This window comes from Amblyomma mixtum, chromosome 3 (assembly GCF_055824585.1).
Source record: "Amblyomma mixtum isolate Tamu chromosome 3, ASM5582458v1, whole genome shotgun sequence".
Classification (NCBI taxonomy): domain Eukaryota; kingdom Metazoa; phylum Arthropoda; class Arachnida; order Ixodida; family Ixodidae; genus Amblyomma; species Amblyomma mixtum.
This window is the reverse complement of record NC_143014.1, coordinates 80,448,983-80,471,340: the sequence shown is the minus strand read 5'-3', so window position 1 is coordinate 80,471,340 and position 22,358 is coordinate 80,448,983. Positions and strand designations below refer to the sequence as shown.

At 43.8% G+C, this 22,358-nt stretch overlaps 2 protein-coding genes across 5 annotated transcripts in view; one reads left to right on the top strand and one right to left on the bottom strand.

The window, feature by feature from the left end:
* The window catches only part of LOC149350758 (uncharacterized), a 111,400-nt gene that overhangs the window by 84,720 nt on the left and 4,322 nt on the right, over positions 1–22,358 (top strand). The window contains exons 4-7 of one of the 4 annotated variants that reach the window (XR_016290425.1): positions 3,760–3,863; positions 4,688–4,760; positions 16,666–16,753; positions 20,207–20,342. Coding sequence is in view for 1 of the 4 variants with exons in the window: in XM_089579903.1 (XP_089436029.1) it covers positions 16,666–16,753; positions 20,207–20,209 (91 nt within the window). In the remaining 3 variants the exon portion in view is untranslated. The remainder of the gene's footprint in view (positions 1–3,759; positions 3,864–4,687; positions 4,761–16,665; positions 16,754–20,206; positions 20,343–22,358) is intronic. The other 3 variants (XR_016290423.1, XR_016290428.1, XM_089579903.1) reach the window with 3 other exon arrangements.
* On the bottom strand, positions 323–1,279 carry LOC149350759 (NEDD8-conjugating enzyme UBE2F-like). The gene has a single exon (XM_089579902.1). The coding sequence runs from the start codon at positions 1,097–1,099 to the stop codon at positions 530–532; it is 570 nt and encodes a 189-aa protein (XP_089436028.1). The 5' UTR covers positions 1,100–1,279; the 3' UTR covers positions 323–529.

Genomic DNA, 22,358 nt, shown 5'->3' with positions numbered 1-22,358 from the left:
GCTGGCGCCTTTATATCTTTTTACACCACCGCAAACTAACACCGAAGGAGCTACATCTATGATTGCACTTCTGCTCTCCGCAACGAAACCAAAGAAAACCTTGCTCTTCCTGATTGCCAGTTTGCTCAAGCTAACAATTAAGCTGCAAACGCTGCCTCTTCAAGCCAATCTTCTTCGGCTGCTGCCACACCCCCCGATGTGGCGTACTGCACTTCTGATTTAGACAAAAGCAGTGTTCACCGTGAGCGCACATTCTTGCGGGGGAACCGTCAATATTTAATAATACAAAGAGGGAGACCATATTGGCCATACATACTTGAGGTTGCAGGCAATTAAAAGATAGCTTTATTCACGAGGTCGCACTACTATAGACTTCGTTTGTACTTTGTAGAGAAGCACATAAAATGAATAGATGCAAAGGATCCAAACACACACAGCACAAGGTCACCATATAAAATGGCAACAGGTAACTACGGGCCCGCGGTGACCCGTAGACGCGAATTACAATTCCGAACGCCGCCCGTATTATTTACCGCTTCGCGTACTTCTGCACGTATTCGCGCACTTTGGCTACGAAGCCTTCTTTGTCTCTCTGGTAGTGCTCGGCAGCCTCGTTGTCTAGAGGATCGTCGAAGTTGAGCAGGTCCGTGAAGAGCGCGTTCAGGCCCCAGACGATTTCCTTGAGTGTCCGCGTCGGCGCCCAGCCCATACCGTCGATGGAGCTTTCACGCAGAAGACTCAGGCACACATTCCCTGCCTCGTTAATGTTTGGATGCCAGAGATGAGTCGTGCATTTCACCTTAGGAGGCACCATGTTGTAGTCTTCAGGAACCTCGACTAGAAACACGAAGCGGCCGCCTTGCCAGTAGCCCTCATCGGGCGCGATGATAAGCTCGAAGTGATGCAGCACGTCTGGGTCATCAAACTTGAGCGAGCATGTATTGGGAAGGTTGGCCTCCATCTCCTGCACTTCGCGCACGAGCAGCTTGTCTCGGACGGAAGCTCGCCGCACAGCTCCGGCGCTCTCGGGCACCAAGCTCTGCACGGAGTCTGTGTTGTTCTGTGAGCTCTGCTTCAGCTTCTTCGACAAAGTGATCATAATGCTTGATTGCGCCTTGCCGGCTTCCTCACGCACAATCCGTCTGAGTCAAGAAATCATGTCTTTCGCGAATACACCACGCGCGGAAATTGTTGCAAAAAAACACTACTTCGTGCCGCGGCAGCTAAGTCGCTAAGTGCCCTCAAGACGCCATCACAGCTTGCAGGGTTACCAGATGGGTCCGAAATCAAACCGCCAGAGGTCTTTAGAAAGTAGCTTTTTTTTTTTTTTGAGGGCAAATGCGAAAATTATATGTAGCCAGAAAGAGCCAAAAATAAGCTGTGATTTAGAGGACAATATTGAGCGTTTCAAAACTAAAAAGATGCTGATGTCCGCAAATTGACACGGGCTCATGAGCACGTGCTTTGTTTTTCTGTTTGCCTCGTAACTTGGCCTTTCCGCCCTTACACTTAAATCAGTGCGTACGTAACTCTTGGATTCGCTATCAGATATGTAACTGGTCATGCGTACTAACCATACTTGAATCTGCTGGCAATGCATGCAAAGCGATGCAAAGGACATGTATCAATCAATCGTCATCGATCGAGTAGCGATGACCGGCGTCGCTGCCACAGAGCGCGTTGTTCGAATCGAAACGAATGCCGGCCACGGCGCTTGGATTTCGACGGAAGAGGTGCTAAAGACACCTGTTGTGCGGTGTCAGTGCACTTAAAGGACATTAAATGGCCGAGCCATCCTTTATGGCATCTTTTTCAGCCCTTTCTCCATCTTATCTCTCACGGCTTGGTTTGGTTGTCCGTCGCTGAGTGAGAGCTGGTTCGGCTGGGTGCTGCGCCGTTGCTTTGCGTTTCGATGGAGGCGAAACTCAAAGGCAGCCGTGTGCTGTGCAATATGTCAGAGCACGTTATAAAGGTCCCCAGGTGGTCGAAATTTTTTCGGAACCTTCCACTGCGGCATCTTCTCTCTTTATTTCACTCTCCCTTCACTCACGGCACGGTTGAGGTACCTACATCCACCGAGAAGTGAGACAGTTACCGCTCCTTTCCATTTCTTGATGACCAATCCTCAAAATAGTCCTCTAGCGTCTCCCTTTTACCACGTCTTCGCTTGAACTTGTGCGGGCAATGCGGTGGATTTGAGTGGTATTCCGCACATTGTTTTCATCTCACAGCGGTACCTTCCTCCCTCTCGGCCGTGACGAAATTTGGAACAAAAATAGCCACATAGCAAAAAAAACAAAAAAACTATGCCCACCTGAACAGGAAGTAGCCCAAATTGGCTATATGTAGACGCTATTTTTACAGTTACTGCGATGATAGCTAGACAGATTACTTGAGGCCATACTCGTTGTAACGGGCGGGCACCGCTAAGTTGGCTGAAAAAAAAAAAAAAAAAAACAGAGGGTTTCGAGGACGGGAAAGGCGCAGTAGCTCACTTCTCGGTGAACACCTCAACTGCACCATGAGAGAAGAGATGAAGGGAGCGAAAGAAAAAAAACGAAAAGGTGGCGTAATGAAGGGCTCCGGAATTTCTACAACCTGCAGATCTTTAAATGTGCAACCCGGGTCCTCTGTAAGTTCGGTGACCCCAGAAAGTTAGGTCACTTCGTTTGGGCTGAATCTACGTTTCATGCCCAACGATAGCCAAGCCAAATACGAAACTTTATCTTCCCGGCATTCCTGCTTCAATTTAGCAGTGATCTGTCGTCGGGCATCGTTATTAAATATATTCCTGCGCTTCCCACCTTTTAAGCAATATTTGTTTCAGCCCATAATTTGCCATTTGTCAGTTTAAATGGGTGACAGCTTTGTCGCCATCCATTGGCTACTCTCAAACTGCAGTTTCTGGCGCCGTAGATTTGAACTCCGACGCTATGGACCTATCGAGTTTGGAAAGTATAAGAAGGACCGGGTCAGGTAATATGCCGTGCCTTGTCAATTTTTGTGTGTTCAGTACTGCGCCGACTGTTAGTCTAAATTCCGTTGCACGTTTTCTGGACGTTTCCGTGTCTGACGTGAAATCTGATGTGCAGCACGGTCCCAGATTCACCTGGCACTGACACTGTTTAGTAGCAGTAACAAATTATTTGAAAGTGATGAGTAGGTGAGCCCGCCGGAGCGAAGCCCTAGTTTTCACGACGTGGCGTTTGCCGGTGGTCAGCTGCGTCGTGTGACGTACAGTCGTGCACGTACTTGTCTAGAGCGTTTGAACGGCGCGCTCTCTTCCACATTTATGACAGTTACCGCTGCCTCGCGCGAATAGACACTGCCTAACAAGTAAAACAGCAAATTTGGATGCTACACTTTTGATTATAATAACTTTTTCGAACCATGCGGTATGAGTAGGCTACTCGTGGTATGTGTTATATGGTTTACACTGCAGTTACGTTAGCACAACGTGCGCAATCATTTGTGGCAACAGCCATGAGAACTCGAGTTGACTGCCTCCATGAACAACTGTTACTTGCTGCCTTGCTTTCATGAACAGTGAATTAATCTTTGATGAAGGGTAATCTTTGATGAAAAACAAGTCATCAAGCAGAAAATACTTTCATTTTCTTGCAAGGCAGAATCATGTATGAAACATCTTGTGTCATAAGCTGCAGTAGCACTGAATGCATGCGGTCCTAATCTCTTAATGACACTGCAGTTACATTGCTTGTTTATTTTCGGTTTTCCTGAAACGCATAGTTTTAACAGGTTGTGGGGAAACCATGGTCAGGCTGCCCTGAACTCTGCACATGTGGGTCTCGTTAATGCCATGGCTACTGGAACAGAAGCCTTGAAGAGCCTTATTTTACCAGGTAATCTAGTCTACAGTTGGCACTGTCACATGAATTATTCTGTGTTCCAAGTTTGTGTAATATTCTCATAATCTGTCTGGTCTCTTGACCATGTCACCCATTCAGCATGCATATGGGTTGACCTTGTTTCTTGGTTAAGTCATAGTGCCATCGTTTTTCAAGTCTTTTTCTGGAATGTTGAAAACTTATGTATCATTGTCGTCTATGGCAGTTTCTCGGCATTGACCTCTGCCTAGAAATTTGCCTAGTTTGCCTGCATGCTCTCTATTTTTGTGTTTCTCATTTTCGCTATTTTTTATCATTTCTCTTTTTGTGAGTGCCTGGCTGATTGCTCCGTTGCTTAATTGTCCATACTGTGTTGTGACTAACTTGCCGTTGTTGATTTCAGTGCATATTGTGTAATGTATTAAAGTGCAATGCTTGAATCTGGCTTCTAGTGACATTATTTCTCAGACTTCCCAGTTCTGATTTATAACTATAGTTTTTAGTGTGAAAGATTTCTGCCTACATGTCTGTTTTCATTAATGAGGGAAGTTTATTTAGGTTTTGGCTCTTGCACAAATATTGGTGCACAGAACGTTGTTCCTGAGGGTGCCAGAAACAAAAAAGATAGTATTAGCAGTTGCATGCTTTGTTAGGTACAGTCAGTTAGCCTGGGCTTTTGCTTTGTTAAGCGCTGTCTTCATTTCAGCTGATTTTTGGACTGTAACGGCATAGGAAGGGTAGGTTGGTTGCTTAAGCATCTGCACTAGCAGCACTGTAGTATGCAGGTGCGCTCATGCCTAAGCACGGTGAAAAATTGGAATACTGTTGGTCTCTTGCAGTCAAGGGCACGGGCTGCCACACAACTTCTTTTAGAGGTGAACCCTGCTGTTAAAAAGCAACTTTGTGGAAGAGGTTTGTGTGCACTGAACTTCTTATATATAGCAGGCATGGTTGCAAAGAACTTGAATGAACATGCACATTCAGTGTGGTGCACAAATGGGATTATGTGATGATTTATGGGGGAAAAATGCTTATTTGCCTGACGTTTGCCTGCAATAAGCATAATTTCTTGATTTGTTTGACTTAATATCATTATTGTGAGTGCATTAATTGTTATGCCTCGTTAAACCGGGCTTTGCAACTTTTCACTGATCTTGGTTTACTCACAGTTGAAGGTTGGAGGTTTATGTGCTTGTTCATTGCGTTCGAGGAATTTTGGTACATATGTAGAATAAGTAGACACATCACATCATGTAGGCACTAGGATGTGTGACAGTGCTTGTTGGACTTTTAAAAAGTATGATATTAGGTGTTTGCTTGCAATTAAGAACCCACTTTACATCCGTTATGCTCGTTGTATGTGTAGTATTCTCCGGATCATGGCATTCTTGCTTGCACAAACAATGAAAAGAAGTAAGCAAGTGTGCAGGTTGGGTACCTACCCTCCTGTATACTTCTCCTGAGAGCATGCATGCATTCTGGGGCTGCCCACACATTCAAAATACCCTTGCTCACTCCCTGTCTCAAATTCCTGCTTGAAAACCCTCTACTTCGCGTTCTAACTGGCTTACTCCACTGTTCCAGCTTTTCCACGCATACCAGGAAGCTCTGGTTAAGCATGCCAAAGCTGTCCTTGCTTCTAACGACATACTTTGTATTTCATTAAAGACCTTTTTTTTTGTTTCTCTGTCTTTCCTCTCTTCCTATCCCCAATAAAATTTCTAGGTGTGCACTTGGTTGGTGCATTGCTTAAGGGTGAAAACCAAGTGTTATTAAATGTAGAACTGACTTTATCTAGGAGTTCATGTTTTATTGAAGTGTTAAAATTTTTACTCTGTTGTTATTGACTGTGTACTTGGTAGGCTAGAGCTTCAGTTTTCCTCTTGATGGGCGATATGATAGCAAAGAAACATCATTTGTTGGCTTTTTCAGACTCCTGAGATTTTGCTAATGCAAAACCCATATTATTTTTTGAAGTTCCTTGCTATTGCCACAGCAGCTGGGAGAAGAGGGAGCCAATAAATGTGTTGGATTTTGTGGGGAAACTCCTATTCAAAGGCAGCCTTGAGCATGCTTGTTTGAATGACTCACCATGAGACTGAAGTTCATGCAGCTTTTATTAGGCACAAGCCTATATTTTAGTGCCTAGCTGGATCAACAAAATTCCGGTTTTGTTAACTGCAAAAGCCTGTGTTCACTTTTGGTTCTCAAGTCCTGTATGGTTTAAGAAAAAATTTTTTAGGTTTTAGTCGCTGAAGTACACAAAAGTGCTGAACTGAAATAAGCAGAAAAGGATTGCATGTGTATTTTTCACGTTCCAGCTTTGGACAAAAATAGGCTCTTTGTTAAACTTAAGAAGAACTGTTAGCAAAATTTTGAACTCGTGGCATGCCATATGTAGCTGTCATCAATGTAATGAGCTGATGCAGGCTTTTGATGCTGATTGAAAGCAGAACTTTTGGCCAGTTTCATATTGCGCAGTGCCGTAATGATGTGGATCGCTTTTGCTCAAGGCACTGCAGCCATTGGCTGGGGGGCTGTGGGATGTAGATGACCTCTCATGATATGTCTTGCTTGTGGGTTTGTTCGATATATGCGCCTGCAGTTTAGCGAGCACACAGGTGAGCTGTATGGACACTACAGGCACTTCGTATGCAAGGCTGTGATATATTTCTTGATTGTCATGGAATCACAGCTCTTGCAGTCGAGGACACAAAGAGGACACACACACAACTGTGCTGCCCTCTTTATGTCCTCGTATGCAAGCGCCGTGATTCCATGATGTCTGACACAAACCAACTAGCCCAGCAACGTACCCTGCATTTCTGTATTAGGATGATTGTTCAATTTTGCAGTCATGGAGATGTGCCCTGACAGTGACTTTGATGACTGCACCTGAAGAAGCAGTTTCGTGCATTGTGTGTTTTTGTTGACTTGGTTGACATGGATGCACTCTCATACAAAATTCACAGTTGCATACCTTATCCTTCTCAAAGATCCGGACGAATAGTGGCAAAAGGTGTGTGGTCTGTTATGTGCTGTTTCATGCCCAGAGTATGATGTATACATATTTCCTAGCTTTCAAACTAGTGTCAACCTTGGAATAAGCTGCTGTGTTAAGGTTTCTGCCTAATTCGGAGAAAGAAAGACTGTTGTTTCTGTTATGTATGAGCTGCTACACCATTTCACTACTACTCATATTAAAATGAATGCTGACATAGCAAAAAGTTACATCTATTGAATTAGGTGTATCATTTGGTTTTTTGCGCTTTGTTTTGATTAAAAAGATGCATTTAATGCTATAAATTTATTAAAGTGACTGAAAAGTTATCCTTATCATGAATATGGTGGGCTCCCCAAAGCGTCACACTTTGCTAGTCTGTTTGCTAGATATGAACTTTGGGAGCACTGTACTGAAATGCTTTTTAAGGTTATTAAATTTGGTGACGGATCAGATACATGATGCAAACTCCTCTTCGTGATGGAATACAGTTGGGCAGGCCTGTTTGGAGATATTACTGGGTGAATGGGTTAGTTTACTTGTAAATGCCAAACCGTTTCCTAACCTGCTGCAGTGGCTCAGTGGCTTTGGCATTCGGCTGCTGATCCTAAGGTCGGAGGTGCGATCCCAGCTGTGGTGACCATATTTCAATGAAGGTGAAATACAGAAGAGCTGATGGTCTGTGTGATGTTAGTGCATGGTAAAAAACCCCAGGTTGTCTAAATTATTGCGGAGCCCTCTGCTATGGCGTCCCTCATAGCCCATGTGTCACTTGGGGATATTAAGCCTCACAATTTACAGTTTATTTACAAGGTGTTTCTTAGTGCTTTCCATTGTAAACAGTTCTTTTAAGTATCTTTCCTAATGTTTTAGAAACCTTTATGGAGATGGTTGCAAGGCAAGAAGCAATTTGATGTGAAATAAGCGCATAGGCATTTATACGTAAGGCCATTAGTTGCAGTGGTGCTCTTTAGTAGGTAAGGCAATGAAGTGTTAAATCACATATGGCTAAATAAGAATCGATTTTCAGAATCTATGTTACTAAAATGCAAATTTGCTTCATGATGATCATGTACAGGAGGAGGTCCTGGAATCCGTGACTGAAATGGGACCTCCTGGAAAAATGATTTATTTGGTCATAATATGCATTTAATGTCACTTAATGACTGTTACACCATTCATTAGCACAGTTAGTTAAGCCACTACGGTGGCTCAGTGGTTATGGTGCTCAGCTACTGACCCGAAAGACACGGGTTCGATCCCGGCCACGGCGGCTGAATTTCGATTGAGGCGAAATTCTAGAGGCCCGTGTACTGTGCGATGTCGGTGCATGTTAAAGAACCCCAGGTGGTCGAAATTATCTGGAGCTCCCCACTACAGCGTCTCTCATAAGCTAAGTCACTTTGGGATGTTAAACCCCACAAAGCCAACTATGGACATTAGCACAGTTAAGGCCTCTTTGAAGGATGTGGCAATCATCTGAAATGGTGATGGTGCAGTAGAAAATGCAGTCGTCAGCATGTCTCATGCAAGATGGTAAGTTAGCAGAAGTGTAGGTTAGGAAAAGTAAGTGGCTGAAAATTGCCTGGACCTCACGAGAACTAACCTAAGGAAGCATGGCTTATTGCAGTAAACTGCTGGCAATGTGACTTTTTGTCACATAGCAATAATGAGTTAAGGAGCCACGATAAGTAGATTTAAGCAGAGAGTAGAAAGTTTCTAAATCAGGCAGCAGTGAGTTGCATGCTTAAATGGTTTAAAGATTCGAGAAATATGCATTCAATTTGCATGTTACTGTGGATAAAAAAATGAATATCAGTAGTAAATTCAGCAGTAAACGACTTGCAGAATATTGCGCGCCATCTACAGTGCAGCGCATGTTTTCCAACCAAAAACCCTCGTTCACAGATGGCATTCTCGCATTCTTTTTCAAAGAGGAAGGGAGGAAGTGCTTCTTAATCTTTATGAGAGGGAAGTTGTTAAAAGGACATAGTAGAGTAGCTGAAAAAGCTTTCCTTTGAATCCAAAATTTCTTTTGACTCTAGGGTGCCATGGTGGCATCCCCTCGCCAGCGTTGGTCTCTAGCATATCCTCAATAAATATTTGCTCTATCCCCTTTTGTGTTCAGAGCAGGAGTATGAACGTGAGGAGCAGGTCGAGGCAGGTACTCATCAAGGGAATGCACCATTGTACCCTTTCGACTACTGTCCTTTACACTCGATCTCGAAAGTTGGTGGTAACCGTTGAGGCTTCTTCAGGTTCATGCAGATTAAGGGGCATCCCCCTCTCTCCTTTTCGAAAAGAATAATGGAGGGCAACTGACCCATCTTCTCTCATGCTAGCCCCTTTGTCAGTAGAGAGGAAGTAAAAACACGGTCTGTGATTGACGGTTTCTGATTGGAAAAGTATCTTCCTGTAAGTCAGCTTTCCTGCAGTTCTGCAAGTTGTCAATTGCGTTTCACATGGGAAGCCGTTTCTAAAGCCACATTGATCAGAGAAGAAGATAGACTTAAATGGTAGCTTGGAGCTCATGCAGGTTAACGAAATGGCATGCAATCATGAGCGCATGATTGCATACCATTTTTGGTCTAGGCATTCACTTTGGAGGTGAATGCCTAAACCAACCTTTATCCAGAGCAGATGCCTTAGTAACCTTCTAGTCAGCTGGTAGCTGGCCAGTAGATGGATTTTTGAATGGTGTGGCATAGAATCTAACTGGGTAAAAAGCATTCTTAAAATTATACATAGGCAGATAGCTTAGTTTACAGAGGGAATGTTGAAATGATCCTATTTGGTAATTATCAGTAAAAAGAATGGGTTAAGTGTGAAAGAGCCATCATGGTCTATAAGGGTATTATTAAGATCTCTATATTAAGTGACATGATTAGCATTAGTTAAGCAAAATTGATTTCCAAAAGATCCTTAGGTCACATTTGGAAACTGAACATAAGCTATTTCAGTGATTATCTGCCTTTAGCAGTGGACTTTGGTGAGCGCAATCCTTTCGGCTGTCATTGTACTTCTGCTATGAAGCTGGATGATGCACTTTTCGCATTCCAATACAAGGGCTTCTTATTGCAGATTTCTCAGAGAGATCTGCTCAACTGTGAGTTATTTTTATCATTAGCGATGGCAATTGACTGAGCATACATACTAACCTGTTCAAACGGTGTACTCTTAAAGAGAAGCAAAATGTCTTCAACCCATAAAGTGGAAAAAAAATGGAAGAAGTACTTGGTTGAAGAATGTCCAATTACTTGTTTGTGTCGTGATAGTTGCCTTTGCTATGTTTTTTTTAGTTGTGATGCCTGAAAAGATTAACAGAAAGTGAACGTATAGTTGGAGTGCAATTTCTACTCAGTGAAGCCATCAAGGTATAGGCTGACCTTATTGTTTTAGGAGCACTGGCTAGGATCCAAAATACTAAAGATGTGGGTGGGCTAGTTAATGACTTAGTAGATGGTCCAAATTTAGGTTGAAGTGGTACAGACATGAAATTTAGAAAGGAACAAAGGACTTTATTTTCTTTCTCAGAGTGTAGGGATGCTTTCCAGCAAGCTTCAACCACTGGCTGTGGTGGTCACATTTAGATGGAGGCAAAATGCTAGAAGCCCGTTTATTGTGCGATATCAGTACACGCTAAAGAACCCCAGGTGGTCGACATTTTCATCTGCACAAAAATCAACATCGAGTGACATGTCTGGGAGGTCAAAAATAGTTGCACTTCTCTCTCTCAGCAATTTGTGGCGTGGAACCTGAGAGGCCGCTTGCTAGCGAGTGGTGGAGGTGCAAGCACATGAGGTTCCCTTTATGCCAGTGACTTCCAAGCTGACATGATCATTGACGCTGTAGCAGCTTGAGCAGGGGCGCTGACCAAATCCAAATCTGATGATAAGTGCACTCTATCCTTCTAGGTTAATTCATATGATTACTATGCCTTTTGGGATCCTTGAAGGCAATGGTGTCGACATGGAAAACTTTGTGTGGTCACCACGCTAATGAAGTCTTCAGAAGCATGGCTGAATGATGACAGATCAGACTCGTTAATGTGGGGGAATTTTAAGTCGCTGAATAGATAAATACAATCTCCATGACGATGCTGCGCGGTCATTGCAATACTACTGCGGTGGACTTCCACTTCCACAAAAGGAAGGACTGAGCTCCATTGGACGGTACGTTGGAGGAATTGGTGGAGGAGCTGGACCCATAGTTTAGACTATTTTCAGCTTAGTGTCCAAATCAGTAAGCAGTTAAATTATGCTTTTCTTGATAGTGCAAAATATGATGATCTTTTTTTTTTTTTTACCACCTAGCTCATATTTATACACACGTGTCGTCATCATGCCTAACAAGTCCACTGCAGGACAAAAGCCTCTCCCATATCCCTCCAATTAACCCTGTCATGTGTCGGCTGTGGCCATCTCATCCACGCAACCTTCCTAATCTTATTTGCCCACCTTACACTCTGTAGCAGCTGCAGTGCTGGTAACAGTGATGGTGTAGGGGTGGTGTGACTGCCTCTCGTGCTAAAGGTTCATGGTTCGAATCCTGGTGCCACAGCAGTTGTCCTCTGAATTAAAAAATAACTTAGTGTTGATGGAACTGAATAACCAAGCTTGTAGTGTGGCCTGAACTTGGTGAACAAAGCCAACAACACACCACCAGAACAGCATTTGGCCACCCTGGTGGAGTACTTGGCTACATACTTCTATATTAATGCACCAGTTAACCAATGCACGCACGTGCACACATTAGTATGGAGATGAATTTCATTGTTCATTTGTTCAATACATGTGTAGCCATGTCTCAGCATGAGGACTACAGAATTATTGTTATTGAGAATGGAACTAATTTGGTAGTCTTTAGGTAGAAAACTTTGGATGGTAGTAAATTAAACTGGCATCAGAGGAACTGGGCTAGCTGATGTGGGCTGTTTGCACATTCATGTGTATGTAGCATTACTTGGACGTCTTAAGTAAGGCTACTGTGCTTATAGCATAATAATGCATTATCTGTATGGAGATTATCAACCAGTTACCTGAGGAGCTTACTTTTCATTTTTGCAAAATCTGTTAGCTGCTTCCTTGCTTTCCACATTGACAGCGAAAACCTTGGATGGAAAATGTTTACCTCTTCGTTTGTCCGCTCAAGACAAAACAATTTGTTTTTGAGAAAGGCAAGCTTCATGATTATAGGCTTCCATTTGTTAGCAGCAAACCAGCCTAACCTGTGCACTCTTCCATGTTTTGTGGTGCTTCTGGTGATGCCTAGTCATTTGAAGCAGAATTTGATTACCTTCTGTTCTCGCAAGCAAGATGAAGTGAAACTAGACGTTGCTTGCATAGGGCAAACAAGCTTTATTATCAGTTATAGCAGCTTTTATATCCATCTGGCTTGTGAAGTCACCGCAACCGCTATTGATAGAATGGGCGTGGCTGGTGAACCTGTAGTGTCGATAATGATGTGCCTGTGGTGCATGCTTTTTTACAATTCTTCCCCCTTAAGGAGTGAAGTGGTCGGGGGGCCACGGCTTCTGTTTGGACCTGTGCAGCATCGCTTCAGCTCGGCCGATTGTCTGTGTATTGTTGGTGCCGTCTGCAGCGTGCACATATTGCGATGCTTGAATGTTGGCGGCTGTTGCTGCTGCACAACCTTGGCGTTGAGACTGCAAGTCTGCGAACGCCTTTTCGCTGCCTTCAGTTGTTGTTTCCTTGATGGTCTTGGGGTTGACCTCTGCTCCTTCTGCGTTGGTCTTCCTGGTCTTTAGCTGCTCGGGGTGGCGGCTATGTTGCTCCGTATCTGCAGTCCTTGCAGTTATCATGAGCGAGCGTTTCGTGGGCTCTAACACGCCCGGTTTTCATTTGTCACACAATCTCATAGTTCTTGAACCAGATGTTCTTGCCCAGTTGTTGACCACTGTTGCATGCACCTGCAGAAGGGAAAGGTTGTGACATGACGTTTTGCAATGAAGAGCATGGCTGATATCCGAGAAGCTTGGAAGCTGGGATTTTTCGGAGGGGCGTGTGCCGATAATGAGAGAGAATGTGGTCTAGACAAGCTTGCAAACTACTGCTCACATTCTTGCTTAAGCCTTTCTTCACAGTCCATACCACTTTTTCGGCCAGACCGTTAGAGCTGTGGTTTGTAGGGGGCTGTCTGCAAATATTTGATGCTGTTGCACTTCATATATGATTTTAAATCCTCACTGGTAAACTGCTGCACATTGTCTGTCACAAGGGTCTTCGGCAAGCTGAACAGCTAAACATCGTTTGCAATGCATTAGATAATTTTTCCGAACTGGCCATCTTCATGGCCGTAACCTCGATTCGTTTCTATGGGAGTCTACCACAATCAGCAGCATGTGACCTTCCACAAGACTCGCAAGATTGGCATGGAGCCTAGACCACGGCTCCCTTGTGTCTGGCCAAGGGTGGGGTTGTCAGGCAGGGGGCACGCTGCATCACTTCATGCAGATTAGATATGTGCTGATCAGATTCTTGATGTCCCAATCGAGTCCTGGGCACCAGAATAAAGAACGTGCCAAATTGTTTGTAGCCGTTGTCCCTTGATGTGCACCATGCAGCATACACAGCACTGGCTGCCGTGCACACATTGGAATTACTGTGCTATGGCTGCATATGAACTTTTCTTTCTTTTCCAAGTGTGTGTGTAACACCTCCTGTGCCGGTTGCAAATATGTCCAACCATTGTGAATGTAATTGCAAACGTGTGTGAGTTCGCTATTGTTAGCAGTCATTTTGGCCAAACTGCTCGCTGAGAGTGGGCTGGTATCGAGATTGATCGGTTAGAAGAATGTACTCACTAGCGTTGTCTTCTGCAACCTTAGAAGTGTTATGCTGTTGCCACTCAGGCAAACAGCTGAGGGTGTTGGTGGGAATCAAAGCCTTCTCTGGCTTGAACTGAATTTTATGTTGTAGGTACTCAGCAGAAGGGACCAGTGCTGAATCTAGGTGGCGACCATTGCTGGAAAGGGCTTGTCGGGGCTGAAAAGGCTGAGAAGAAGTCTGTCATCTATGGCAAGCATGATCTGATTCCCGAGCAGATATTCCTGGCACATTGTAACCCCGAAGACAATAGCCGAAGCCTCTTTCAGTTCGTTTGTAATTTCGCTCAGCAGATGAGAGAGTTTTATGATGAAAATCCGATTGGTCGATCTTGCTGATTTACTCTGTAGTACATTGCAGTGCTGATGCCACATGACAAGTGTTAGTTTCTAAAGTAAGGGGTTTACTGGAATCATAGTGTGCCAAGAACTTAGCTTCTTCTATCAGCCCCTTCACTGTTAGGAAAGCATTAGCTTGTCTCGCTCCCCGCTGCTAGTGTGCATTCTTTCTTAGCTGTTCATGTAGTGGCTCCTGAACAGCAGTCAAGTTTACCAGAAATTAATAATAGTACATCATGAAGCCTAAGAATGCCCATAGTTATGAAACACATTTTGGCTTCAGCATCTTTGCTGTTGTGGCAATGTTGTCTGTCTTAGGCAACAGCCTATCCGCACTTATGCGATGTCCCGGAAATTCAACCTCTGTTTGCCGGAACTTGCATTTCTGCGGATGCAACTTGACTTGACCCCTTATGTGATACTCCTGAATAGGAGTCTTTAAGGAAATAAACTGAACTGAACTGAACTGAATTGTACTAGCGGAGATGCCTGAAAACTTCATGCAGCATGTTGCAGTTGCCATGCTTTTCTGTGACTACCACATTGTCCAGATAAACTTGAATGCCCAGAATGCCTTGCAGGATGCCCTCAGTGCGTCTCTGAAAGATAGAGGGAGCATAGGCTATTCTGAAAATTTGATAGAAAACAGGCCTTTATGAGTGTTTACTACCTATAGGTTTCTTTTTTCTTCGTCAAGTGGCAGCTTTTAAGCATTTTTCAAGTCAATGGTGCTGAAGACTTCACCACTGCTTAGATTAGCAAAGATATCCCATATTTTTGGTAATGGGTATTGCTTCATGACGCATGCATAGGTGGTCACCTTAAATTTGCCAAATTAATGAGGCCATTTTTGACTATGGGAACCAGAGGTGTGGCCTAGTCTGCACTGTCAGTAGGTGAGAGAATGCCTTCTTTGACAAGTCTGTCTCACCAGACACTTGCTGCTGCATTGCATATGGTACAGAACGCTCTTTTGTAGAACTGCGCTTTGCCCTTTCGTGAAACTGTAAATAGACTGGGACCATCAATGAGCCCTAGACCCGGAGTAAACAGAGTACTGAAGTCCTCTAACAGTGCCTTGATCGAAATTGGGTCAGGCAAATTTTGCTCACCAATGGTTGTGCAGCTGGCAATGCTGCGGACAGGCCTCCTGCTGCATTTAGATGCACTTATGACATTGCGTCTAAACAAGTCTGGGCCAGCACACCGCAGTACAGTAAGAGTTGCCTATAGGGTCTCCCCGCGTACAAGACCAGAAGCTTCAACTGCCCTTTCACTGTAAGCTTGCGCAGAAAGCAGGACAACATGCTGGCCAGGTATGTCAGAACTTGTACATTTTCCAAGTAGTAATGATGGAGACAGGTGATCTGGTATCTGCCTGCATTTTGAATGGATCTCTGCTCCAGCAGAGAAGAGTGTGAACCACAGGCATGACCAAGTTTACGGACGCTGTGTACAAACTCAGCAGACAAAGCTCATTGCCGCACTCTCTGAAGAATGCTCCTTCAGTGTGCCACTCCTGGTTGTTTTCAAAAGCACATATTTGCTAGATGCCTTGTACGCTGGCAGAGATAACATTTGCCTGGCGAAACTTGCATTAACCCACTTTGTGTTCATTGCTACCACAACAGGGGAAACCACATCCTCACACGGTCTGGAATACGCATGCGGATGAGTCTCATGGTAATATGGTCGACCCTGCTGCTTGCTCCTCACAGCATGCACGTTGCCAGAATCCTCTGTCTTGTACTTACGATCTATGTTGAGGGCTGCCGCCTCAGCCGCTAAAGTCATAACCTCAGCTTTCTTTAGCGTCAGTTTTTCAGATCAGTGACGATTTTGCCAAAATTTTCTGTCGGACTCTGGTGTCATGAAGCCTGCAAAGAAGTGTGTCTCGTAGCATCCTGTCCCAGGCCTCACCAAAGTTACACCTGCAGTCGGTCCTCCATATTTCAGTTAGGTTTGGTTTATGGGGGGGGTTTGACGTCCCAAAGCAACTCGGGCTATGAGAGACGCCGTAGTGAAGGGCTCCGAAAATTTCGATTAACTGGGGTTCTTTAATGTGCACTGACATCGCACAGCACATGGGCCTCAAAAATTTCACCTCCATCGAAATTCAACCGCTGTGGCTGGGATCAAACCATATTTCAGTGATGAAGTTCTTCATTGTCTTGTCGAAACGTTGGCACCGGGTGAAGAACTTGTAGGACTCCGCTATTTCGTTGCCATGGGACACAAAGTGCTCCGTTGAAACCTGGCTGTCTGGCGTTGGCCACCATGGGGCAGATAGTCTCCTGGTGGTGGGCAGTTTTTTCGCCACAGAAGTGAATTGACATGTGGTTGGTGAACAAGCTTTAGCAGCTTTTATATCCTTCCGGCTTATGATATCACTGCAACTGCTGCCGATAGAATGGCCGTGGCTGGTGAAGCTGTAGTGTTGATAACTGTGTTCCAGTGGTGAATGCTGATTAACAACTGAAAAGATTCTTTTGTTCATTGCTAACAGGAGGCCCTTTCCCAGTCTTCATCTTTGGTGCCTCCTTCTGCATACTTATTGTGTTGTGTATCTTTAACTGAATTGGAGCTTCATATTTCCTATAGTCACATATCTAAGTTGTGTCTTGTTGTCCTAGGCATAAGGATCAAAGAGGATCGGCAGATGCAGAGGAAAATCTTGAGGAGGCCCTGAAAGCTCTCAACAGCTCTCTCAAGCCCTCAGAGGTAATTAACTTAATTGCACCTGCACATTATTGTCTGTTGGTAATTTTTTCCAGGTACACCTCACTGAGGAAGGGTTGCTGCGTAGTTCTTCAAACAAAAGGTTAAAAATCTTGCCCTTATCCTCTAATAAACAGGAAGATATATGAAGAAGTAGTTGCATATGATGGGACTTACTGAAATGATAACATTAATATGCATTAATAATTAAAAACGGCATCCGGTTTTTATGATTTGGCAACACTGTTAGGTGTGGTGTGGAAAATGCCAACATCAAGCTGAAACACCGCATGAGTGTGTACCGTTAGTGCAGACATCGTGGCACCACTGGCAGTATGCAATAGGGATGAGCAGTAAGCATTCTGTTAAATTTTGAGCCTTGAGTAGCCTGATTTTTGGAAATCTAAAATAAAATCCCACAAATTTTAGAATGGCGTTGTTTTTTGGAAGACCTGCCTTGACTGGGCTGCCTACTTACAAATTTTTGCTGGTACAGTGCACAACTGCTGTGACAGCAGCAACAACATGGCCATATTTACCAACGTGGTAGCTTAGTGGCTTCAGCATTCAGCTCTGAGATCACATAATGGAATCCTTCCTGGTCATGGTGGTTACAGAAGGCAGAATGCAAGCATTCTCATGTGCTGTGTGATGTCGGTGGATGTTAAAGAACCCTTCAGGTGGTCTAAATTAATCCAGAGCCACGTACTACGGCATTTCTCATTGCCCGTGTGTCGCTTTAGGATGGTAAACTGCGCATATATCATTTTTCTTTTTGTGGCCAGTATTCTTCAGTTTGGTTTCTTTGACTGGAGGGCTATTGGTAATTAGAGCCTATATTTTATTAATTGGGCGCCTCATGTTGGTGTGATTACCAGACTGAGTCTGGTGCAGACTGTTTCGGGGAGTGCACGGGATGAGCTCATAGCACCTTGTCCTTAGGTGGCCTCATGCTTGTTCCTGCATCTCTGTTTGTTCTGATCTGTTTTTTAAATTTATTATTCATTTAATATTCCTCAAAAGTCTCTTGCGGGACATTACATAAGGGGTGGGGATAACATGGCAAAAATAAAATTAGAGATTACTTATAATGATGGACAATGGTCTACATTGATGAATGAGCTTCCGCGATGGCGGACTTGAACAATCGATGGTTGGTGATGGCTGCCACTTCAGTCGAGAGGTCATTCCAGTTGCGGACAGTCTTTAAAAAAAATTATTGCTGGATTGCTGTGGTATGGGCACGCTTGGGTATACAACGTTCGGGTGGTCATGGTGGGAAATGTGATGTGAGCGTGAGATGATTTGCCCACCCAGTCTTAGGCTCAGCATGGTTGATTGTTTTCAGCCCTACTATTAACAGAACTGTAATGTGTGACTAAGTTCAGATGTTGCGGCTGAAACCGCGGAATTAGTTTTTGTGCCGCCTGTAGTGCTTTTTTCTTCAGTTAGAATGGTTTTTTGTGTGGATTTGTGGGTTTCCTGCAACACATACAGCAATGTTAATTCACTCGAAATTTCCGGAGCCTTTCACTACGGCGTCCCTCATAGCTTGAGATGCTTTGGGACATTAAACCCCAATAAACCAATAAACCAAACTAGTTGCTTTACTTATTAAGAAATGTTTAAACCTGCTTAGTAGCCCCTTTATGGTAGGACATGGAACTGCCTTTTACTATTGAAGTGAATAGGCTTGGGCGTGTTGGTAATACATCTTAACTAAAGAAACATAGCACAGGAACAAAAAGATGGCAATGAGATTGTACAAGCGCTTGCCCCAGCTCGTTGTAGTCTTTTTGTTCCTGTGCTATGTTTCTTGAGTTACTTTCACTGCTGTTACGGATATCATGGTAGCTATTACAGTGACAAATATTGTGAGTTATAAATTTGATAACAATGGGCCTTGCACATCCCTTTCCACTTGTGTTGGAGCCAGGTGTATTTGTCCAGACTGTTCAAAGCTTTTAACTACCCTAGCTTATCAGCACAATGCTGGCCCTGACTGCTTTAGATAAGCCTGGCTTAGCTACTGCACAGCTCACCTTTCCAATTCTAGCATAGCAGCACAATACTGGTATGGCTACTGAACTGGATACCTGCAAATAGTCTCTAATGGCAACAACTAATAACAAATATAGCCCATCAGGTGAAAGAAATAACTAAGTCATGTCGAAAATGTGAGACATGGATTTGTTACAGTTTCATGTCTCATGAAACTTGTAACAAATCCCATAAAGCACACATCAGTGGAAAGCATGAATTGCAAATGGGAGTTTTCTGCTTGTGAACAGGGCACCACTATTGGGTCGTACTCCTGGTGAGGCCACAAGAGGTGCTCGAATCTCTCCCCCTTGCCATGATGCTGTTATTAAAGCATGTTTTAAAAAAAATACCACAGCATTGTGCAGCCCCACCAAAATAGCATGGAACACGCTTCAGCAATTAAACTGTTCTCATGGTGTACCTAGCAAAAATTAGGAAGTACTTTATACATAAATAAGTGCATGCCGCTAGTGTGCTCATGTATGAACCCCAGAAACCATCATATCTTCCATATGGGACGCATGAATAATTTTCAGATACTGAAGCATGCTCCATATAATGCTTACACCTGCACAACTAGAGTTGTGCGATGTGCAGATAGGTAGAACTGCCTACATCAGCCGAGCACTGCTTCGGTTTCCTGTAGTTTTCCATGCCATTGTAGGGATCTTGTATCAAATTCTTTATGTGAAGAGTTGTGCACATACTAGTTTTGTTGCACAAAGTTGTCGTGCATTTTTAGGGCTGCAATGCAGCAGATGAGACTATGCTCACTAAAAAACTGTGTTGCAGCCACTGCAGAATGATTTGCGGAGCTATTTGGTGCATGATATGGACCGAAGAAGCGCCAGCACAGATGAACACAAGAAAGTGACACGGACAATGGTTTCAGCTGTACTGGAGTGGAGTTAGTTGTTTTGATAGAAATTTTAGTGGCAGTTATACCCGTGCCATCTTTGAAATGTAGAGTACTATGTAGGTGTAGTCTCACACAGTGGTGTGTTGCAACTTATACTTCGTCAACAGCCCAAATACCACAATTTCATATCTCAAGTTTTCACAGCTTTCCTGTGGCTTAGTAACTGTTGGCCTGTTGTATTTATGATAACACTACACGGCAAATCGGATTTTTATTTGTGCTCAGTCATGTGGCTGAAAACATTTTTGGGAACAAGGCATTGAAAGCTCTTGTACTGCTCCCAGCTCATAATTTCCATTGAACTACAGAACGCACTGTGTATTCTAGACTACAGTGTTAGGTGTGGTACACACAAAATAAGGCACCTTTCAATACAATCCCCAATGCCTGCTTACTCTTGTGTATGCTGTCACTATTGCTACAGGATTGATTGTTCAGACACTTATTGTTGCATGAATACCTAAATAGTTATCTCTACCTTGTTGCTGTTGCAGTGATCAACCGAGGTTCTCCAGACTCCGAGATAGCATTTTATCCATTCAGAGGGCAGCTGGTAGCTTCCAAAGCAAGTACGACTGCTACCCAGGTTGCTCTGACGATCAGACTGAAAATGAGGCCATTGAATTGAAGGTATGTTCCAAAGTCTTTATTTGTACTTTTTTGTTAGGTCAGTGGTGCTGCTTGTTGCTATGAATGGTGTGGTAGTTACATGGTATTTGTTTCAAATCCAGCTATTATCATTCTCAGTGAAGGAGGCTCCTTTGGTTAGATTGCCCAGCTGCTGTATTCAATATCTTTCATTTCAGTGTATAAATTTATCGCATAGCATAGCTCTGCTCGCTGCTATCCCACCTACTTAATTTGGCTATTAATTAAGAAATACATTCTTGACTCAATCTCGCAATTTCTCTGCCTGCAAAAAAATGTACGGATTTTTTGTTCATCTTTTGGGCTATGCCGAAACCTGGCGGTTTAGCAGTCAGCACCTGCTGAACAGATGGCAGCGCTGTGTTTTTGACTGACAACTCAACCAAAAGTGTGACAGCTTCACCAGCCAGAGCCTGGTACCTACAAAGAACACCAGTACACTGTAACTTTGAGAACTAATGTGACCTCATTCGTAAAGGTGTCATGGGACAAATAGCAAGCAACATTGAAGTGTCATGCTTTCTCTCAGTCATTCAGCATGATTGGAGCATTACGCGATATCTGAGCACTTTCACAAGAAGATGGCTTATGGGGGCTTAACATCCCAAAGCAACTCAGGCAATGAGGGCTGCCGTAGTGAAGCCCTCCAGATAATTTCGACCACCTAGGGCTCTTTAGCATGCACCGACATTGCACAGTATACGGATCTCTAGCATTTTGCCTCCTTCGAAATGCAGCCACAATGGCCAGGATCAAACCCGCGTCTTTCAGGTCAGCAGCCGAGCACCATAACCACACGGCTACCACAGCGGTTCAGACAGTCACAAGATGTAAAGTGCTCTGTGAAGGTGCTGTGAAAAATACAGCGCTATGCGCTATTACTGGTCTGATGTCATGAGTGCATTCATCGCACATGCTGCTCAGACAGCAGTGCGTTGCTTGTGTTGTTTCCTCTTCCCCTTGTATATTATTATGCTTCCCACATGCAAGAACTCCATTGGTGCAGATGCGCATGTTCTAAAGCTGCCATCGTTTTACTTTCACTTTAGGGCTGCCGTCCCAATTTCTTGCAGCAACCCTTTTCCTTGAGTGCTACCGAGTCCAGTCAAACATCAGTCTGGCATTTACACCGCTCCAGTTCTTTACTTTAGTTGCATATCTACACCAGTACCATCCAGCATTTCGCAGGTGTATCTGCAATTTTTTCTCTATTATGCTTGTCATTTTATTGTGGTTGTCTGCATGTAGTCTGTCTAGCACTTGCCTTGCAGGTTGCTACATCACTGAACTGAGATGTGGGCGCACGTTGAAGAACCCAGGTGGTTGAAAATAATCAGGAGGCCTCCATTAAGGCACGTTTTTAGACCAAGAGGCAGTGTTGCAGGACAGTGTTGTATTAAGAGTAAGGTCTAGTATAGAGGAATCTTACTGCCGAGAAAATTGGTAATAAAGAAGCATAAAGATTTTAAGGGAACCAAATTACTGACTCCCGCAAGACATGACATAAACATTTGCAAAAGATCATTATATGAAAGATCAGGACCTCTACACTGACAGCTGAGAACTGTCACTGACCTTTTTTTTCCTTTTTTTACGAGCATACAATGCACCTAATAGTTCTGAAAATTATGCGCTTTATTTTTTACCATTAGCGTGTTATGGAAGGGCACTTTATTTAAAATATTCTCGAACAACCTACTGTACTCGTGTACATGTGGTCTAAAAAATACCTTAAGCTAATTTTGTATGTGCACATCATAGGCATTACTTTGCAAAGTATTACAAGAATGGGGCTGTGACCAGTTTCCAAGGGTGACTGCGTTCAGGAAATGCGAGTTCGCTCGAAGCTTTTCTACAAGTGCCAGTATCCCAATATAGACGTGTTTAGCATGCCAACCATCTTCTGAACATAACAGTAATTATTGTCCTCTGCTGCATCATGGCGGGTTCAAGACATGGTCGTATTACAATCAGCGAAATGACTACTACACACCAAAG

Coding starts and splice junctions, on each gene's coding strand:
- LOC149350759 (XM_089579902.1), bottom strand. CDS start 1,099: ATGATCACTTTGTCGAAGAAGCTGAAGCAGAGCTCACAGAACAACACA.